Source organism: Marmota monax, unplaced genomic scaffold (assembly GCF_021218885.2).
Source record: "Marmota monax isolate L192 unplaced genomic scaffold, Marmota_monax_Labrador192_F-V1.1 WCK01_AAM20220418_F8-fsc00154, whole genome shotgun sequence".
NCBI classification, from domain to species: domain Eukaryota; kingdom Metazoa; phylum Chordata; class Mammalia; order Rodentia; family Sciuridae; genus Marmota; species Marmota monax.
Window position 1 is genome coordinate 2,264,091 of NW_026691933.1, and position 22,500 is coordinate 2,286,590.

Below are 22,500 nucleotides of genomic sequence, written 5' to 3' on the forward strand. Positions count from 1 at the left end.
AAATGCAGACAGCATTTGGCAGCACAAACCCAAATAGCTGCAGAGAGAAGAGGGACCACTACCTGCTGAGAGAGCAGAGAATTGCTTTTAAAGACTCCCTGAAGCTCAGACCCCAGTAAGCAAAGACATATTGGCAGGGGGGCAGAGTTAACAGCAGCACTGACAGCCTAAGAAGCAGTAAGAGAAAACAAATCAGCCACTTTGAGCAAAGGTTTGGGGACCAAACCTGAGTGAAGGAGAAGGTCTTGTGGCTAATAGCAACAAGCTCTTTGGACAGCCTCAAGGGAGAGGCTGTGTGGAGAGATGCAGAAAATAACTCTCCAGGCCCTTCAAGCAATGTCAAAGATGAAAGGCCCAGGTACAGAGGGGAATCTTGCCCAACTAACACTTGATCTTCTGAAATGACAGCAGACCCAGCTACAACACAGGGCCCTTATCCTGCCTTCTCCCCACACCTTCATTTTGGTGGAGGTGGTAGGAGCAGGGGTAGCAGCCCCTGAGCACAAATAAATCAAGTCTAGGGCCTGAAACTCCAAAAGATTATCATACAGTAATCACTTAATTCATTGTGGTCAATTCATGACCTGGAAAGAAAGGAAATCTCAAATGGATCAAAAGGCCCATGCCACACTGAAGATCTGTTATCCCAGCTCAGAAGTAACAAGATCTGGAAAAATCAATAAAAAGAAAGATGGCAAGGGAGACAAGACTCAACTCCCCTCCCACATGAACACACACCCTGACAAGTAGCAGCAAAGAAGCTGGTGACCAAGTGAAACCCCTGGGCCAGGGATGAAAAAGCATCCAGAAATCTACAAAATGTCACTCAAGTCTTAAGGTCTGCATTCACTGGGCCATTTATTTTCCATATCCTGATGCTTTGCCAATTGGAGCCTTCTTGGAAGGAGCTGCCCTTTCCATGGTCAACAGCTAATAGACAGTGATCAGTCCACTCCTGGATGCCTCTTTCAAATGCAAGTCAACAAGTCAAAAACCCATGTCCCTAACCAGCTCCCTGTGGGGCTACCAAAAGAGGGACCAAGATCTGTCTGCACCAATTGTCCTAAGGCCAAGTGTCGCATAAACAGGACCACAAAGGTTCCAGATCCTATGCCCCAGAGATCATTCCAACTGCCAATCCTAAACTCTCTAACTCTGCCTCTGCTTCTCCCCATATAAATTCCATTAAAGGCCCTTGTCCACCATGTCCCTGTCCTTCTTATGCCACTGAACTGATTCTGGAGGATCACCATATGCCCTGCCCCTTGGAATCCATGAGTACAACTTTTCAACAGAAGTTAATTCCAGATCTGTTGGTCTTCCATACCCAAATGAGAGTGAATCCTGTATTTTAAAACATAGTCCCCAGGGCTGTGAATGTGGCTCAAGCGGTAGCGCACTCGCCTGGCATGTGCGGGGCACTGGGTTCGATCCTCAGCACCACATGAAAATAAAATAAAGATGTTGTGTTCAACGAAAACTAAAAAAAAATAAATATTTAAAAATTCTCTCTCTCTCTCTCTCTCTCTCTCTCTCTCTCTCTCTCTCTCTCTCTCTCTTTAAAAAAAACAATCATAGTCCCCAAGCCATCTCTATAACTCACTAAGGAGCTCTTACTTATACTTCCAAATACTGTGTGGGTGGTCCATGTGTACGTGTGTGTGTGTGTGTGTGTAAAAAGTGAAGGAGAATGTAAAAGAACAGGGATGCGGATGAGGAGAGAGAAGGAAGAGCAAAGAACAATTTTTTTAGCCTTTTGAAAATGGTCATTTTGTACCAGGATAAGATAAAGGAATTCGTTTTTTTTTTTTGTTTGTTTGTTTGTTTTTTTAAAGATACCAAACTTCAATCTGTTCATCATACATTTACTCCTAGATTCCCCTTATAAAAATGTTTGTTTTTTTTTTGGAAAATTCTTTTTCAATGATTGTGAGCTAGTTTGCTAGTTTAAGATTCACATAAGATTATCAAATAAGCATCTTTTCATATTTTTCTCCAAAAATGTATCACCTGTGAATTTACCAAATTTATATCAGTCTGGCATCAAAAGCTTTCAATATTATTTAAGTCATATCATTATGATATTCCATATATGATTACTAAAACTATTTTAATAAGTATTAATAATAAAACTAGTAATAATAATAATCTATTATTAAATCTATTAAAGTAATTCAGTGAAAATGAACATGGTTTAGATTCTCTGTGATGATCCATGAAGCTCTCATGCCCCGGCAATGAGTCCCTTGGGATCAGTTTTTGGACAATGAGGATGAGGTAAGACCATAGATGGGGTCTGCTATCAAAACTTTAGTAATTCCAGGAAATACCTAGATACTATATCGGAGGGATGGGGGAAACCTATTTGTTTTTTCATATGCATCTCTCATAAAATAAACTGCAGGAACATCTTTGGTTATTTGGATTTCTGAGGAACCCATCATATGCTTTATGCCTGCAGTTACTTCTCATTTTAATCTGGAACTGCCTACAGAGTTACCTCCCCTGAGTTACTTCACTGTATGGGAATAATCTCCTCTCAATGAATTCATGGTCATGTGAGTATTTTATGAGATTACCAAAACCAATTTGACTTTGGCCCTGGGCACCCAAAAAAGCAAAAAACAATAATGATGTCATACAAAAAGAAAAGGTGGCTTTGATGTTTCTGAGAAAATTCTTGTGGACATGATTATAAATTAGACCAAAGTGAAGAAAAGACTTTGCCTGATGAGAAGAGATTCAAATTGTCCAAACTGCTCATGTTCTTTGTTACAGTCTGCAAAGTATATCTTCCTCATGTTGCTAGGTTGGGATGCTATTCTTTCAAAATAAACACAGGTACATATTACCAGCAGTGACCTCATTCAAATCACAGTGGAGCTTGCTTTCTAGAAGAGCCCCCTCTACTGTAAGAGCTGAGTATTTGTGACCACTGAACTCCAAAAGAGAAGTCTCCATGGACTTTGACTAACCAACCAGGTTCTAATTAGAAAAGCAGAATGCCACTGAGCAAGCTGAGGACGCTTACATTTAATAAGTTCAATTCACAAATAAAAACAAAGATGTGTTTTAGATAGTTCTGAAACAGGACTAATTACCAAAACTAATACTGTAGAGATTCCAACATCACAACAGCTTGTGTTTATAATCTCTCCTCCCACATCCAAATCTTAAAATCCCTGGTCCATTATAATACTTGGGTCATACTGCCGTGGTTATAAAGTAAGACTGTATATTTCCCTATTCCCTAAGCAGTGAGACCCCAGGGTTGGAGCTGATTTGAATGCCAATCAGTCACATGGCCCTCAGTCAGCTGCCATCAACAATCAGACTCAGTGGATTTCTATAGCATTGCATCATTTTAGGGCAATTGTCATGGACCCTGCATGTAAAGCCCTACTTTCTTTTTTTAAAGTTTATTATTATTATTTAACAAGGCATTTTTTTCTGGTCCCCATTCTCCATATACTGTGCTGTTTTTCCCCAGGGATATGTAACATTTCCTTCTGATAAACTATTAGGCATTGATAGGATGTTGCAGTTTTGTACATGGGACTGCTCATCAATCATGCTGCTTTTTGAATCACAGATCCTGTAATATTTCTTCATTACACTTAGGAAGGTTACTTCAAAGCACTGCATCTGGGACAATCCAGAAACCCACTGGACAAGAGGAACCAAGAATTGGGGTTTTGTTATCCAAATATACTCACTATATACTGGGCTTCATCAGACTTTGTAGAGTGAGGATTTAAAATGCCTAATTGGCTGTAACTAAGCAAACTGAGGCCTTTTGATTAATCACGCCAGCCAGCTTTCGGTTTCTGACATCAAAATTTATACCCTCCATGAAAAAAACAAGGCCAAGGCTACATCACATTAAACCAACACACAATTAACAACACTTTGTTCTAATTATCTCTGGGCACAATTAATGTTGGCCCCATGGTTCATTTTTCTTCTTTGATAGCTCTTAGAATATTTATGGAGATTAGTCCTGGATGCATTGGCCTTCTCTAAGATCTGGAGTTTTCTTACAAGCTCCCACACAAATCTGAGCCTGGCACAGAAACATACTTATGCAGATTAGTTCTTGACATATTGGCTTTTCCTAATATCTGAAGTATTTCTAACAAGCTTCCTCCAGATCTGGCCCCAGGAAGGCAATGTAGCCATAGATCCCCTAACACCTTGGCCTGCCTCACACTGAGAATTTTTTTTTCTTTCCCTCAGCAGTTGGTCGTAACTGATAAAAGGTCATGTCTTGATTGAACAAGCTTCCAGGAGTTGGAAGGCCAAGAGGGCTGCTGTAAAACAGCAATGTAGATACTAACAAAACCCAAGGTAGGAGGACTCTTCAGCTGCCTGTTATTGGAAAACCTAAATTACAGACGAGTTCAGCTCCCTCACATCAATAGCTGGGGGGTTGAGGGGGATGAGCACCAATCAGAAGCTTTTGGTGATGGGTACAACTTCAATTTATGGGATGCATATATTTTTTTACATGCCAAAGTAGTTCCTCCCAAAGCTGGTGGTGCATGAGCTTTAAAGGGATAAATATTTTCTCCATGGTTCAGGGCTATTTGCACTACCACTTGGCATGTTTCTTTGGGCATGTTCTTTCATGTTCTGAAGAAGGGCTTATGTACCATGAAGAGCTGCAGCTTGAGGGTACTGTGGAGAGTCCACGAGTTGTTAGTTAAGAAAACCTCTAAACAGATTAGAGTTTGATTAGACAACTCCATGATTTTAAAAATAAGCACTCTCAGCTCTAATTATGGAATGGATAGATGGATAGCTCCATGCATGTGAACACGTAGGACAAGTCACATCTTTCAGACTTATCTTTGACTATAGATAACCCCATTGGTCCATATTCATCCTGCTGCCTACTTGAAACTGCTTCAGGAAGTTTTTGTTTGTTTGTTTTAGTTTACTTGTTTGTTTGCTTCTTTTGCAGAGGAAATTTCCTCTACCCTTCCCCTTACCAATTTCCTAGGAAACTAGCATGATACCTTGAAGACTCACACACAGTTCAAATGTCTCCTTCTTATCTCCTTGCTTTCTCAGTTCACTACTTCTACTTTGGTTTTATACTTAACTTTGGAAGTGCATTTTCTGTTCTTTAATTTTAATGAGCATTACTTTTATTATTTTAATTGGTACATTTTTGTTTTCCTTCTAACAAGTGTGAGTGTTTCAAGGGTAGATAAAATGCTCTGTGGATCACAGATGCTGTAATTGCAGCATCTAGCAGGAGCCCAGGCCTACAAATGCCAAAGGAAGGATAGAAGAAGGGGTGAAAACTGGGTATGGCAAGAGAGGAAAGTAGGAAAAAAGGAAAGAAGACATACTACAGAAAAACAGGAGATAATATCTAAGCAGGAACATATCTTTTGGGATACTATTAAAGGAATTCTTGAATTTAAATAGCTAAAACATAAGAGCTTCACCAAATCATGCAATTGATGGATTGAGATGTTTCAGCCTCTGATGTCCAAGAAGTGACAGATTACCAAAGCCAGGTTTTGAAATGCCTCTCTGACTTCTAGGAGCTATGACAGAACTAATAGGGAAGGGAAATGAGTTTTTCCCTGGTGCTGCTGATTCATTGCCAACTGAGCCATCACATGGAGAAAACTTGCCTGCGAATGACACCAGTTCAGAAGCACACATAGCTGAGTGATGGCAAAGCCTCCATACATGTATTACCCATACTTTCCTTCATTGATCCACTGGAATTTCTAGTTACATCACTGCTTTTCCTTTGCTCATCAGTTTGAGCAGCACTTTTATGACTTGCAATTCTAAGGGTGATTACAAATAGAGTTCCTTGAAACAAGAGCAGAATTGCCTGCACTGGCAAGTTTTTCCAAGAATGTAGATCTTTGAAATGACTTCCACAGCCTATGGACCTTTCTTTTGTTTTATCCCATAGTGAGTGACATGGCAGCCCCTTAAAAGGTGTGGGTTGGGTGCTTTTCTCCTAACTTTGCTGCTCCTCATCAGAATCATTTCTGAGATTCTTGATTTTGCAGAGAATTGATTCCTAAATTGGAAATATAACTGACTACTTGTATGACTATTTTAAAAGAATGCTACATTTAAATTATTTTATAAAATGTATGTGTATACAGACTTATACAACATTATAATATAATATAATGTTGTGACCATATTATATAATATCATTACATGATATTGTAATGACATTATAATAGTGAAAAAGTGTCAGTAACCTAAGCAACCAACAGAAGGGGATTAAATAAGTAGTATTCAGCATCTAACCGATAAATTTCTACATAGCCATTACATCATACTTTTGAGGGATATTGAATAACATAGGAAATGATTTCGATACATTACCTGAAAGAGCAAGCTATGAAACTGTGTCTGATGATATTCTATGACTTCTCAATTTGCTTAGTAAAACAAAAACAAAAGACTGGAAACATGCCAAAATGTCAATAGTTGATCATTTCTAATTGGTGCATAGTTATCCCACAGTATTCAATAGGGATTGATTCTAGGACTATCTGGAAATACCAAAGTCCATGGTGCTCAAGATCCTCATATAAAATGGTAAGGTATTTGTATAGAACCTATGTGTATCCTTCTGCATACTTTAAATCATCTCTAGACTACTTATAATACCTAAAAAATGTAAATCTATGTAATTTGTTGCTGTAAATTACATTCAGGGGATAACAAGAAAAAAAGTATGTGCATGTTCAGTCCTGGTGCAATTTGTCTTTTCAGTATTTCAGCCCTCAGTTGGTTAAATCTGTGGATGTAGAATCAGTGGATATGGAGAGCTGAATATAATTTATAATTTATTTACTATGTTTTTGTAATTGTCCATAATGTGACTATTTACTAGTTTGACAAATCATAAAATTGTATTATAAAGTCATAGGTTGACATAGACTTTGGATTTATGCCACCTCCCACCCCCCAACAACTTGAAGCCCTTTTATCAAGGAGAAATTTTATCTCTAATCCTACCTGAATGTTGTTGCTAGGTGACCCACCATAGCATGCAAATTAATCAGGAGAAAGACATGTGTCAGATACCTTAAGAAGGACTATATCCAAAGAACTTAAAAATTGCAGACTACAGGGACACAGCCACATCAATGTTTATAGCAGGACAATTCACAATAGCTAAACTGTGGAGCCAACCTAGATACTCTTCAGTGGATGAATGGATAAAAAATGTGGTATATATACACAATGGAATTTTACTCAGCAATAAGAGAGAATAAAATCATGGCATTTGCAGGTTGGCTTTGGAGGAGGATGGTGTTGGAGAAGGATGGTGTTGAAGAAGGATGGCATTGGAGAAGATAATGCTAAGTGAAGTTAGCCAATCCCCCCCCAAAAAATGCTGAATGTTTTCCCTGATATAAGGAGGCTGACTCATAGTGGGGTAGGGAGGGGGAACATGGGACGAATAGATGAATTCTAGATAGGGAAGAGGGGAGGAGGGAAGAGGAGGAGTCAGGGGATTAGCAATGATGGTGGAATGTGATGGACATCATTATCCAAAGTACACGTATGAAGACATGAATTGGTTGTCAACCTACTTTATGTACAGAGATATGAAAAATTGTGGTATATATGTATAATAAGAATTTTAATGCAAAAAACAAAGTACATGTATAAAGACATGAATTGGCATGAACATACTTTATATACAAAGATGAAAAATTGTGCTCTATATGTGTAATAAGAATTGTAATGCATTCTGCTATTGTGTATTTAAAAAAAATAAAATCAATTAAAAAAAAAGAAGGGATGTCTGGAGTTACCTGTCAGCAAACTGTCATAGAACCTAAAGTTTAGAAGCAAACAGTCATGGGTTTCTATTGAAACTACCACTGGCAGGCTGATTTATAACTTTGTAATTGCTTTTTACATTGTCATAGGAAAACAGAAGATAAAAGTAAGAAGAAGAACAAGTTAAGAACTTAAAGCCAATCAAGAATGCTAGAAAATTAGATTTTTCTTCTCACTAGCAAGAAGCCAAAGCTACACCTGGGTATGTCCATGTCATGGCCACGTCTAGGAGCCATCAAATGCAGATAAGAAGCCATTTCTAAGAATTTCTGATTACCAGTTTACCTAGGCTTAATAGTTCCCTGGCATTGCACACATGTGGGAAGGGCTTCTGAATCTAAGTTTAAACATTTAGGGAGGGTCCTACTGAAGCACACAGGGACAGAGAAAAGTATATTAAAATGGTATTAAGACCCAGGAAAGCTTGTTGGGTTTGGTACTGAAATGGACCTAAATTGTTTCAATAGCTTTAAACATCACTCTAAAAGCCTGCAATTGTTTGACTACGGTTTGTCCCCCAGAGGTTTATGTGCTGGAAACCTGGTCAGCACTCTAATGATTCTGAGGTGGTAGAACTTTTAATAGGTGATGTCTAGGGGAAAGTAATTAGGTCATGGGGCTCCATTCTTATATACTGATTAATGCTGGTTTCCTAGGAGCCTGACCCCTCTCTGGTCTCTTGCTTCCTGTCTTGGTGTGATCCTTCCTGCCCTTGGCTAATTTCCTTTCTGCTTCTCCACCATGTTGTGACATAGCCAGGAGGACCCTCACCAGAATGCTGGTATTATGATGTTTGAATCTACCAGCTCTTAGATTTCTGAGCTAAATAAGCTTCTTTGTTTTAAAAAGTGACTCATCCACAGGTATCATGGTATAGCAACATAATGTGGACTAAAACAAAGCTGTATTGGTGCTTCTCACTCCTGGCTATACATTTGAATCACTGCAGGGCTTTAACAGAACGTGCATTTTTAGTTTCCATCATTGGCTTAGAAAGCTGGAATTCCCTCAGTTGTATTTTAGGTGTCTGAATTTTTAAAACCTCTATTTCTGGCCTGGTTATATCCCTCTTGCCTGCTTGCAGATCTCATACCTACACTTATAGTTCTTTCTTTGTGTCATCACTCTGCCCTTTCCACTGAACCACCCCCATCATGAGCATGCCAACATGTCTAATATCAGTTGTCTAAAGAGCTCATCTTGTACCCTGTCTCTGTCAGGTTTGGCTCTCCACATATACCCCACTTCAGAGGAAAACCTCTCAAGAGAACCATTCATACCTGCTGTCTTTACATCTTTTCCTTCCTACACCTCTAATGAAAACTACAATTATGAAGATCACGAATTTTTATTAAGACCCAAAGCTAACAATGAAATCTGTGCTTCATCTCCCTTATTCTCTTAAGGTTGTCCTTGAAGCCCTTTCTTTTTAGGCTTTCCCGACAGCTCACTTTCTCTTTTCCTCCTCCCTCACCAGCTACTCTTTCCCAGGCTCATTTTCAGACTCTTCTTTAGTTCTGTGAGACATTAATGGTGTACCCCAGGACTCTCCCCTCTACTCTCTTATTGTCCACAGGTCCACTTACTTCTTATATGACCTTATTTGGTCCCACAACATGGAATTTCATCTATATTCTGATGACTGTCAAATTCGTATCTCTAGCCCTGACCTCCACCTTGTATATCCATCAGGCTATCGAGTACCATCATCTAAATGTTTAGTAGGCATCTCATGGACAAAATAAACTTATGATTATACATGCACTTCCCTAAGTCACCTGTCCTTCAAGACTTGACTCTCTCAGGAGTTTGGCACAACTTCATTCTTAGTTGCAAAGGCCCCAAACTAGAAGTCACTTTTGATTTTTCACTTTCCCTTATATTCTACATTCAATCTATCAGTAATTCCTATAGGTTTTCCTTCTAAAATATAATCTTATTTGACCATTTATTGCCAACTTAGCATGGTGGAGCCATACAATCGCATATTAGATTCTTATTCTCTCACATACTATGTCACCTTGGGGAGATAGCCAACCTTTCTGGGGCTCAATTCTTCATTTGTAAAATGAGGATGATAAAATGAGGATGATAGTAACCATAACTACTTCACTTTACTGGGTTGTTATTAAGATTGAAACAATACATATAAAATGACAATCTAGTAATTAGAAAAGTGCTTCAGACATAGCAAGCCCTATATAAGAATTTGCAAACATGGTCATTATTATTCTCCACTAGTCTTCTTGTCCAATGATATTATGAACATATTATTAGTATTATTCTCCATGGATCCTAGGTACCCACTCTGACCCAGTGAAATAAAAACTTCCATTTGGAATCTTAAAAAATGAATCCCCTCCTGCCTGGTCTCTAATTCTACCCCTGTCCCACAATTGCCCTACAAAACAGCATGGACATTAAACAAACAAACAAACAAACAAACAAAAAACAAGCCACAGCATGTAACTTCCTGGGTCAAACATCTCTAATGGCTTCTCTTTGAACTCATAATTATTTCCAGTTGCTTTTATGTGGCCATGGCCTATGGTTTCTCACAGGGTCTGGCCCTCATCTACCCCTCTAAACTCACATCTTTCCCATGTTCTGATCCTGAATCTGATATCGCAGGACACAGTTCTTATTTCTGTTCCTCTAACTTGCCAGGCTTGCCAACATCTTGGAGTCGGGATTCCACACCAGCCGCTGCGTCTTTCTAGAATGGTGGTCTTCCAGTCTTCATATAGCTCTGGGCCTGATGTCAAAAGGCTTCTTAGGTAGGCACATGCCACTCTCACTCCCATCTTGTACTCCTTCTGCCACTATATCACCTATTTTTTTTTTCATTTAGAAGCATTTATCTCTTTATCAATTCATGTTTTTTTAAAAAATTATGTGCTTCCTGTCTCTAGGATGGGGATCTAACACAGTGCCTAGAACAGTGTTTGGCCCACAGATGGTATTTTGTGTACCCATAGAAGGTATATATCTACTGACTATGAATTCTGTATATAATCGTGAAGTGCACTGAGGTTCAATTATTTTGAATTACCTAAACTTAAATAGGAATTGCTGATTTAAAAAAAATGCTTATGCTTAGCACTTTAATTGTCATCCTTTCATTGAAAGGAATACTTGAGAATAAAAAGCTATTACTTACCTTAATATATTTATTATCATATTTTACTGCAAAAAAACAAATCATTCCTATAAGAGGGTGAGTTCTTCTGACCTTGATGCTATTGCACTTACTGGGAAGCTCAGAAATCTCAGGTGACCTCAGGCTGTTCTTCCCCCAGCTGGCACTTGGAAATCAGAGATGCTACAGGAGTTGTAAAAGGAGTTGCAAAAGGAAGGTCCAGCTTGATTTGGGGTCAGCTCTAAATTCAGTGTCCGAGTGGGGAGGAATGGCTGTTGGGGCTTTCAGGAGGAAGCTCTGGAGACAAGCAAATCATGTATTGCCAGGAACATTCCAGGAGCAAATGCAGGCTCTGAGGTGAATGCCCAGGAGGAATGCCCGGGGAAGTCTCCAAATTCAGCCTGTGGATCCTGGAGGGCATGTCTGGAAAGATCTCTCATCAATGTAATAGAGTGAAGTGTGAGAGAGGAAAAGTCCTTTTCAGAAGAGAACTGTGACATAGCAATGCCGTTGAAAATGGTGAGCCCTTTCCTAAGCCAAGTAAGCAGTCCCTGTAATGGTAGCCACGAAAACCTGAACTTTCATGAAACATGTCTGGGCATGGAAAAGGTAAAGGGAAGGAGCCAGTGGACTCTGGATCACCAACATGGCTGTACGGCATATTAAAAAAAAAATCAACAAATGGTTTCTCTACCAGACATCAGGAACCTAAACAAAAATCAGAAGCAGTGTCTGAACTAAGAGGTAAAACAGTCCACTCTTCCTCCCCAGGACAAATAAATATGGCCAAAAGTGAGACACTCAGCAGAGAAATAAAGTGTGCGTGTGTTATTTTGGCTACAGGACCTAGCGTTCTCTTTAGGAAGGTAAACACCTGATTTGCTAAAATACCTTGATGAGCCTGGGCATGGCATGGAATAGACTCATGAGGTGAAGTGCCTAGATCTAGAAATCTGCATAGCAGACAAGGGGGAAGTTGGCTGTGGAACAGGGAAGCCTGTGGGAAAGCTCTAGCCAAGTCCTACATCCTGGGGCTGGGAATTGAAAAGAAAGGGGCTGCAGAGGAAGGTGCTGTAGCCAAAGGACTGAATAGAAGTGGAGCTACCTAAAGATGTGCTGCCATAGCCCCATCTCCTCTCTGAGGCTGGATTTTGGAAAACTCCAGCAAAGCCTGTATTGTTTCACAGGATGTTGGTGCTGACACAGAAGATGAGAGATTATGATCAAAAGTGAATAGGAAATGATGACAAGAGGAAGAAATCCTGAGGTGGAGGTAAGAGGTACCTGGAAAATATTTACTTAATTCTCAAAGTCAGGAGATTTTTCAAATACAATTTACAGTTTAAGTGTTTCAAAATTGTTTTTAATATTTTGATATTACTGTCATATCAATCAAGAGCACAATATTAGACGTAGACTCTGTAACTCCTTTTCCACACTTTCTTGGGACCTGTTTGGGGAGCAAGAATAAAAGAAGACTTCTTTCCATCACCCTGAAAAACATTCTTTGCTGCTTCCTACAATATCAGCAGCTCAGAGATTAAGATATATGCATGTTTTTTTTCAAAGATATACCGGTACAAAATATCCCTTGCTTTTCTAAAATCTCGCTGTACAATATCAAATCTTGCCAAAGCGATTTTGATGCATTACGGTTAATTTCCCTGCAATCTTTCAGAGGAGCATTTTGTGGAAGTGCACAAATCCTCATGGGGGTCTGTGACCAGTTCTAATCACAGTCTGTCAAAATGAGTTCTCTATTTTCTCACAACAAATTTTAACCTATGCAGAGGATCCTACACACTGAGCATATGTAGCAAATTCTTTAAAAATCTAATTAAGTAGCATATGAAATTCATATGAAAATTGGATCACATACAATAAAAAGATTTTATGTAATAAAAATGATAGGATTGTCAAGTATAATGTAGGGAGACACAGGGGCAAAAACAGAGTTAACTTAATATTAAACAAAGAATTTTAGGAAACAAGTAATGATAGTTGGATTAAAGAAAATTAATTTAGGAAATAAAATAGTTTGTAAACTAAAATCATGGGTCCAAATGGCACTTAAATATATCATGTATTGCATCCAACTAATGGTGGATGAAAGAGTTGTTGCTGAAAGTGTAAAGCTCTCTGAGGAAGGAAAAAATATGGCTTCTTTTTCACTCTGAACTTTATGGAACATTTGCTGCCAAAGACATTTTTTAAATACCTCTTAGCTTGATTAGACCAAATGTCCTTCACAAAGTTGTCTCCGACAATAAGATGAATTGAGAACAATGTTCACTGTAATCATAAATAAAAACTAAACAATTTAAGCACATGTCATATCAACTCACTCCTGTTGTTGAATCTAGTTAATTCAGACTGAAGATAGTTGTAAGTTTTCTCACAACTCCCAAACAGAAACTTCAGTTCCCCTCAAGAAGGCCTGCCTATCTTTAACACTACCTTTAAAAATGACAAAAGCATGAGACCCCCTTGGGAGACAGGTGATTTCTGGTCCTTCACACCTGGGAGCTCTTGGAGTTTCCCTCAGTTAGATTCCCTTTTGCTCTGTGTCTAATATCAGTTGCTCACCTATCTGTTTCACTCATGCTGGTGTGCAATAGCTGATTTTTTTTTCATTCATAGTTTTTGTATTGATCATTGAACTCAGAGAAATAGGGGAAAATGACTTAGGAAGAGGTAGCAGCCTTGAGTTAGATGGACAGAAGAGACCAAGCAAAGAAAATCATTGTATACATAACTTATTTAATCCCTGTTACTTTTCTGTAAATTGAGTTGCTATTATTATCCTCATTTCTGCAATTGAGGAAACACAGAGAGAATATGTGAATTTGAAGGTTTTAAAAGCAAAAAAGTATAGAACAAGTATTCAAACAAAACCCTGAGCATCTTGCTCCAAAGTCCATTATCTTTTTTTAAGAGAGAGAATTTTTTAATATTTATTTATTTATTTTTTAGTTTTTGGTGGACACAACATCTTTATTTTATTTTTATGTGGTACTGAGGATCGAACCCAGCATCCCACGCATGCCAGGTGAGCGCGCTACTGCTTGAGCCACACCCCTAGCCCCAAAAGTCCATTATCTTAACCATTGTGCTGAACATGTGCTAAGAATAAAAAGGACATGCTCACTAGTGACCATATGGTGGGTTAGAGGCCAGGTCAGAGAAACCAAGTTATAGAAAACAAAATCTCTCTTCCATTTCTGTTTATGCATACCATGAAAGTTTGCAGGATTCTGTAGAGCTTATAGTAGGACTGATTTTAGATGATGATGGGTGAAAACCCCTTATAAATATATGGAAAAGAGGGAAGTAAACTCTTAAGAAAGAAGGCAGCTTTATTGAATTTTTTAGTACATATAATCGCAATCAAAAACTTGCAGCTGGAGTGTTCTTTGATACTGCTTTGAAAATTCAGGAATTAACACTTGATATGATGTCAAATGCCACTAAGTAATAACCCTGTGTTTTTCAAACAGTATTTTGGTGGACTATAGTGACCCAAAAATCTCCTTAAAAATCCTTTATCCTGGCTTCAACTCTACTTTTTATATGCTGCACAAACAAATTGAACTTTTATGCATGGTTTTATTTGAAAAAATGCTTTTACTTTTTTAAAATTTATATGTGATCTTTATATATACATTGTATATATAATACATGTACAAATGTATGCATATATATGTATATATATATGTGTGTGTGTGTATATATATATATATATATATATATATATACACACACACATACATATATTTACACACACAACCTTTTTACAATCTTCTTTACACACTCTAAAGTATTTTGTTTGTTCATTCACTCATTCATTCATTTCATCCGGTATAAGGAAAACGATGTGAAGCTTCACTCAGCCTCCTGTATCAAAGAGCTTCTAATTTTAGGAATTGATCCAGTTTGAGGTCTGAAATGATTTCAAAATGAATTATTGTCCTACATCCTCTTTCTAAGGCAATAAAGTCACAGCCACTGTGTCAAGACCCTTTCAATGCTGCAAATCTTAATTTTTTGTTCATCATTGACAAAAGAATCTCAGTGGTAGACACTCAGTTATATCAGTCTGGGAGAACTGAGAGAGGAAGATTTATACTCAGTTAAAATCAGTGCCAATAAAAGCAGAACACTGTTACTCTTCTTTAAACATGTAGGAATGGTTCCATTTCTTACCTCTAAAGCTTTCAATCTTTCCAACAGCAATTTCGTCTTTTCTCTGCCCTCATCTGTACTGCTGTCTTCACTCCGTGAATCCTCATCTACCACCATGTGAAGATCATCCAAAGCTTCCTTGTGTTTTCTCTCTTCCTCCGATGGCTTTTCCTGCAACAAGAAAGAATGATTGTTTTCAATAATCTCCACTCGGAAAATAAGGAGTGGAAAATAAAGCTGAAAAGTTTGGAATCTCTATTGCTTTTGCATTCTTTCTGGGGTCGGGGTAGGGAAGATGTGGCTAAACAAACTCTTGAGTGGTGCTTATAAACACAGTGGATGTTTTTACTAACTCAGGCAGGACAAAACCATTGGGTCATCACCTCTGGAGGCAAAAGTCTCTGCCCAGTTGGAGAAGTGACAGAGCCAGTAAAGCCTGAGGTGGTATCATGCAGTTAATCCATTTTTATCTGCACAATGGAATTCAGCTGTTCTTTAAACCAGGAAAAATACATCGACCTTGATGCCTCGAGATGTGAAAAGTTTAGCTTCTTAAAAATAGGATATTTAAAGTCTCTGGACATGCAGCCATCTAATTAAGGGAAAAGCAAACTATCATAAAATATTTAAACCATGAGTTCAGGATTCTAAGCTAAAACCCATTAGTCCCTTCAGCTTACTAATGGCATAGCTTTGAAGGACCCCTTAGCCCCTTCTCTAACACTTTGGGAATTATAGTGTAGCCTTGGGGAAGACATAAAATGTTGTTATCTGGTCTTGCTTCCCTGTGGGAAACTCCTCACCCAACCTTGTCTCTGGCAGCTTTTTCAAAGTTGAGAAGTGTTAATTTGAGACTCCTGTGTGGCTCTGGTTTTTGAGGAAAAAAGAAATGTCAAGAGACTATCATAGGAACAAAATCTGATCCACTCTGTGATACATCAAGGCCCTTGTTCCACACAATCAAGTGAAATCATTTCATCACGTTATTTACTTCTAAACTCACTCTGCAGAAATCTTTGCTATGATATAGCTGGTTGCCAACCATCTGGGGTGCAGTGGATTACCAATGGTGAGAGACTTCTTTATATTTAGTACTAAGCTAAGATCATTTGTAATACATAAGTAAAAAAAAAAAAGATATGATTCTTACCAGTAAGATCTGCATACTATCTACTCAGAAAGAAACAGCTACTGGTGGGGATGTGGGTAAGAAATGGCTGTTCAAACTGTGTTCACCAAGGTGCTTTGAAGGTTCGACAAATATTTTCAATTATTTTTGAAAATATATTACGAAGTTTGTAAAAAAAAAAGTCTCAACATACATGTACATGTGCATATGTACATGTGTATAAATGTGTGTGTGCACGTGGATATATACATGTGTATACACACATACACATATGAAACAGTGCAGATCACAAAGCCAGTAAGTTGATCCATGTGTATGTGTTTTGGGTAGGTTTGATAATATAACTTCTCCTGTTATATCTGCATGTAAGTATATATACAGTTAAAGGGGAAAAAGTCTTTTATAAAGTCTGGCCTGTATCTCTGACCACATACATACAACATGCAAGTGTGTTCACTTTCACAGCATGTGTGAATCAGCTCAGGTAAGTGCCAGAAAGGTTTAAGGTGTGCACACATTGAAGGGAAAGCGAGGAATGAAAAGACGGAGACCAGGCAGAGATACATACCAGCGTTTATTTGTCAGAGCTGACAAATAAAGGCCATCTCTCTATAGGACAGGGAGGCAAAACAGGCTTGGGTTTCTGGGATTTTTAGGGGGAAGCTGAGGAATCAGAGCCCAGCGGGTCCTAATGCAGGGTTGGGTTGGTATGAGGGTGAGCCTTTCTCAGAAACACCCTTGGGCAGGAAAGCAAAACTTTTTCCTCAAAATGGAGGCTCTTAAGATGGCCATCCAGATGCTAAGCAAGGGCCTTAGACCCATGTGTCAGGAAATAAATCTAGGTTATGGTAGTATTCTTATAGCTTTGATTATTTAAGATTTGGCTACTAGTCAGAATTTCATTTCCATGATAAAGAAGACGAAGCTTGTGCATAACAACTCAACTTTGAAAAAAAGAGGTTCTTTTACTTCTAAGATTGGGAGTCACTTATCTGCTCACTAACGTGGGACTATAAATAAAACTTTAAAAAATACTTTTATCTACTCAATGTGTACTATGGTTTTTTATTATTCTCTCAGCAAACTCAACTCGTATTTTATATGCACACGCCCATAATACCCTGTAATAACTAGGACTCTGAACCTAATGAAAACAAAGAAAAACACTGGTTTGGTAAAAGGAAACCCAATAGACTTTGGAATCTCACAGCCCAGATTTCAGATCTACTATTTAGCAGCTTGGCAAATGATCTTGGGTAAACTACTTAATTTCAATAAGAATTCATTTCCTTGTCTCCTAAATAAGACTAATGTCAATGTACATATACATATATAGTCAATTCTCATTATTACTGTAGTTAAATTCCACGAATTGCCACAAACACTGAATTAGCAAATATTGCTCCCAGGGGAAACATAGCGTTTGGTTCCTACGGGCCTCTGGTCAAAACATTTCTACCAGCCAAGCAACACATAACCTCACTGCCTGTGTATTCTGGTTCAAGACAGCTTGTTTGATATTGTTGTCTCCTTATCACCGAAACAGCCAACAGGACAATGATTTACACCTGAATACCTTATACCTGTTTCCACTTCACAGCCTTCTTGTGCTTAGGAGCACCTGGCAGCATTCACCACTATGCTTGGGGGCATTTTTTTGGGGGGGTGGGGGGTAACCAGGGATTGAATTTGGGGGCACTTGACCACTGAGCCACATCCCCAGCCCTATTTTGTATTTGATTTAGAGACAGGGTCTCACTGAGTTGCTTAGCACCTCGCTCTTGCTGAGGCTGGCTTTGAACTTGTGATCCTCCTGCCTCAGCCTTCCTAGCCATTGGATTATAGGCATGTGCCACCATGCCTGAAAGCTTAGGGGCAATTTTAAACAGCAACATCACCAACAAAAAGCTTATAATGCAAAAAACATGGTGCTAAGTAGACTGCAAACAGCACACTTTCTTATTGTATGAGAACTGAAGCAAGAAGGCAGAGGGTAGCATGTTCCACTCCAGCAGGGAAGCACCTGTCTACATGTCTGTGAACAACCATGAAAGCTCCACAAATATTAATTTTGGGGTTGCAGATAAATTTTAGTGAATAGATAAATTTGCTACCATAGGACCGACACAAAATGAGGATCTACTACATGTAACAAACACACATTTAACGCAACTAGGCACAACTTACATATTCTCTGAAACTTGAAGATATAATTCAAGTTAGTATAAATCCTATAAGAGTACTCAGAATCCCTAAAATACAAGGGTCATTGTACATCATTTTAAGAAGGGATGATCAATGAGGGCTGTGAGATCTGGTTTCATGGAAATGAAATGTGAGTTATACTTTAACAGAGATAAAATCTGAGTAGTTAGGCATAAGGTGGGAGTTTGGCCAATGAGAAAACTGAAAAGGTAACACCTGGTCAGGAGTGTTTTCCTCATTGATTCAGGAGGCAACCATTTTGATTATAGCGGAGAAAAGATTTTGAAAGAGTAGAATTGGAGAGTAAGGGAGGATGAGGATTCCTGGAAATGAGACAGGAGATTTAGATATCATTCATTAATTTATTTATTCATCTGACAAAGATTTACGGAGCACTGATTATTGGTCATTTGGTGATCTAGGTGTGAGAGATATGAAAGACAAAACAAAGTCCCTCCATTCCAGGAAAGTATACTCTAATGTTTGGAAACATGACAAACTCCAAACCATATATAAGTAACATAACTGTGACTAGTGATAAATGCTATGAAAAAAATAAAAGAGAATACTGTCTTGGGCAGCAGGAGGGTTATGGACAATGCTAGGTTTGGTGACATCAGATTAAGACTCTTTGAGCATGAGGCCTTTGGAGCTGAATGAGAACCACAGGAAGAGAGGGAAGCAGTGGTGCAGTGGCCAGAGAGAGAAGCATTCCAACCGTAGGAGCAGCAAAGCAAGTGCCCCAGGGAGGGCTAGGCTCACCTTGCTGGCAAGGGGAGGGTCTGTGTTGGGCAGCAGAATGATTACAAGAGGAGGATGCACAGTAATTAAGACTGGAAAGACTGCTGGGCCATGGAGGATCTTACAAAGCACGGAAAGGAGTTTGGATTTTATTTTCAGTGCAGAAAAGAAGAACTGGAGACTAAGCAGGGGAGAGGTAGGCTCTGATTTACACTTTAGAAATACCATCCTAACTGCTGCAATGGAGAATGACTGTGGAGGGACCCCCTGGGAGACCTTTATGTAGGAAGGAATAAAACCGAGGAATATTTGAAAGGTTTTGGTTCTGGATTAATTGAAAACAGTTCACATGGTAGATCTGAATCTGCCACGGATGATCAATGTTCAGCTTTTACATTTCTGGACTTCGCTGGGCAAATCATCTGAACTTTTTAGGTCTCAGTTTCCCCCATTGTAAAGTGTCAGTGTGGACTAAATCTCCCTTTATTGTTAAGATTCTAAGCATTCACCCACTCAAGACAATTTTCAAAAAGGAAATATTCTCAGTACACTCAATGGTAACAGAAATGACAAGAGAACAAAAAGAGGACCTCTATGTTTTGAAATAAGAAGGTGGTTAGGGGGGCCTTGAGAGCTGTTTGACTGAAGGGTGACAATGGTATCCAAATTATTCATGATTAAGCAAAAAGAGAAAAGGGAGAAGAAAATTGTGGCAATTTTCTCGAAGGCTTATTTGAAAGTTTGGCAGGGAAGAGAAGATAATATAAAGAACTGTAGCTGAAGGGTATTTTAGAGGCAAACAGGAACCTTCTATAAGAGAGAGAAATGGAGCCATGTGAAGAAATAAACAGAATGGTGAGCACCAGAGATGGCAGCAAAGGCAGGATCATAGGATGAGATCTCCAAAGCCATGACAGCAGACAAGGAAGGAAAACTGGCAGAAGAATCAAGGTTTTAAAAATGCAGTTCCTGCCAAATATCCCATACAACTCAACATCTCCATTATCATTTTTAAATTATTAGGTAGCATCCTGCATGGGTCTAGAGAAAATAAGGACTTGCCTGCAAGTAGTTTATTTGAGAAATGCGGTAAATGCTAGTAGAGAAGTAAAGAAGAGATTCACTAAAGGTAAGAGAGCATGTTACTAAGTGACTGAAGCCAAAACCCATGGGAAATTAAAGAAGGTGCAAACCACAGATCTCAGAATTATCCCATCCCAGGCAGGAGGAAGGTGGGTGCTTGTGCACTATCCTCTTGAAATCCAGTGATTGAGGCCAGCTCTTAGGATGCTCATTGCCAGCATTCTAGGCTGCTGTAGGCAGAAAGCTTTGTATATCTCTAACACAATCATGCCTTCTGACAAATACTGGGAGCTGGAAGCCAAGGGAGCAATCAGAATGGTTGCAGGAATGGCATAGGAACTGTGCATGAGATTAAAGACAGAGAGGAGGCTTCAGGCCTGCTCTGGTATGTTACCACCCAGGGCAGAAAGCCGTATCCTATCCGCGTGCTACTTCAGACCTCAAAGTCTATTTCCTCTTCAGAAGTCCTTTCTCTACTTGTCTCCTTAATTATTTACCAATGAGAGGATTAGAGTATAATGTGAGAATGAGCAAGAGTGTCAAAAAAGAAAACTATAGATTGGAAGTAGAAGAAGAAAAGTGAAAAACAAGTATCAGGAAAGAGGTGAGAGAGAAAGATCTGAGAGAATCATGGCTATGCCCGAGTGGCAGACCACAACCTGCCAGTTTCAGGTAGCTGTTGAATTAATTTTCCATTCATAAAGCATGACAAGATTTGTAAAAATCAAGAGTCTTGTTTTATCTAAGTGTAAACTGCCTAAGCCAATCAGAGACAATATCAGGATTTTTAATTTCTTTGCCAATTTAATACCTGAGAGATACCTGGTGTGTGTGTGTGTGTGTGTGTGTGTGTGTGTGTGTGTGTGTGTGGAGAGAGAGAGAGAGAGAGAGAGAGAGAGAGAGAGAGAGAGAGAGAGAAGGGAGCACACAACGCAGATGTGAGAAACATATAGTTCTAAATAAAATAGATTCTTTTATGAACCTTCAAGAGAGGAACCAGAGAGGAACCAGAAAAATAAGGGAAGTCCATTTCTGAGGATGCCAAACTGTGAAGAGAATAAGTTGATTCCAGAGGTGACCTGTTTTCATTTTTATGGAGTTTAATCAGCAGTGAATTCTACAAAAGTGAGGCTGCCACACAGACAACTTTCACTCCCCACATATTTCATTCGTGGTTGAAACCATAAGCTTGTTTGCCTCAACAAATTCCAGCCAGTACCCAGGAAGCTAAAGATTTAGGAGCTCAGTTAGCACTGAAGGATTTAAATCAAATTCTGTCTTGTCGGTACCTAAAGCAATCCTTAGGGCTATAAGTTTCTCTAAGTGGTCACCAAGGTAATGATTCACCTTTGGGGGAGTGCTTGTCTTTTGTTCCCAAGCATTCAGCATCATCAGGCCTATGTAAAATAATATCAGTCAACACAAAGCTCTGGGTTGTTTCAGTTCCCCTCAGATGACAGTCCAGGGAGCTCCGTTGGTTCAAGAAGCATGCAGCAGAGCCCTTCACTGACAGCCAGCTGCTGTCTCTTCCATAAGTCAGGGGGCTTTAAAAAATCATGAGGAAAGTGATCATAACACTGTTCCCTAAGATGTGTAAATGTGTCTTACTCACCTTGAGCTCACAAGCTTCCGCTGACCCAACACAGAGTAGGGCTCAATAAATCTTTCATGAGGTCACCGTACTTCAATTAATTTAGCCATTCAATACATATTTGCTGAGCAGATTCTATGTTCTAGGCCCTGGTGAAGATGCTAGGGACACAGGGTGTAAAAGCTCCCATGACCCCTGTTCTCATGGAACTTATGGTCTTGTGGAAGGTGATAGTTATTGAGAAAAATGTCACAAGCACATGTAAAATAATACTACATTATGTGCCATGAGAAGTTTCTAGGGGCTTAAAGAAGCAGTTATAGAAGGATATAGAAAGGAGGTCAGGAAAGGTTTTCTAAAGGCACAGGGGGAGTTGATCAAATCAGGTAATAACCTTGAGATGGAAAGGGGGAGGTCAAGCATTGGAAAAGGGGTAATACAACTGAGGCAACTAAGGAAGTCAGAAAGGTCATGTAGTAGGGGAGGAAGATGAGGCTTGATGGGTAGGTGGGGTCAGGCCATGTGCCAAGGAGTTTTAAGTAAATGGGAAGTTATTGATTAGGAAGTCACTATTTTTAAGTGTGGCGG

The 22,500-nt window shown here is 39.1% G+C and overlaps 1 protein-coding gene across 11 annotated transcripts in view; it reads right to left on the reverse strand.

Annotated features, from left to right (window-relative positions):
- Nckap5 (NCK associated protein 5) overlaps positions 1–22,500 on the reverse strand; it is a 969,537-nt gene that overhangs the window by 269,792 nt on the left and 677,245 nt on the right. For all 11 annotated transcript variants that reach the window (XM_046447215.2, XM_046446521.2, XM_058581637.1 and 8 more), the window contains one exon: positions 15,185–15,334. In XM_046447215.2, coding sequence (XP_046303171.1) covers positions 15,185–15,334 — 150 coding nt within the window. The remainder of the gene's footprint in view (positions 1–15,184; positions 15,335–22,500) is intronic.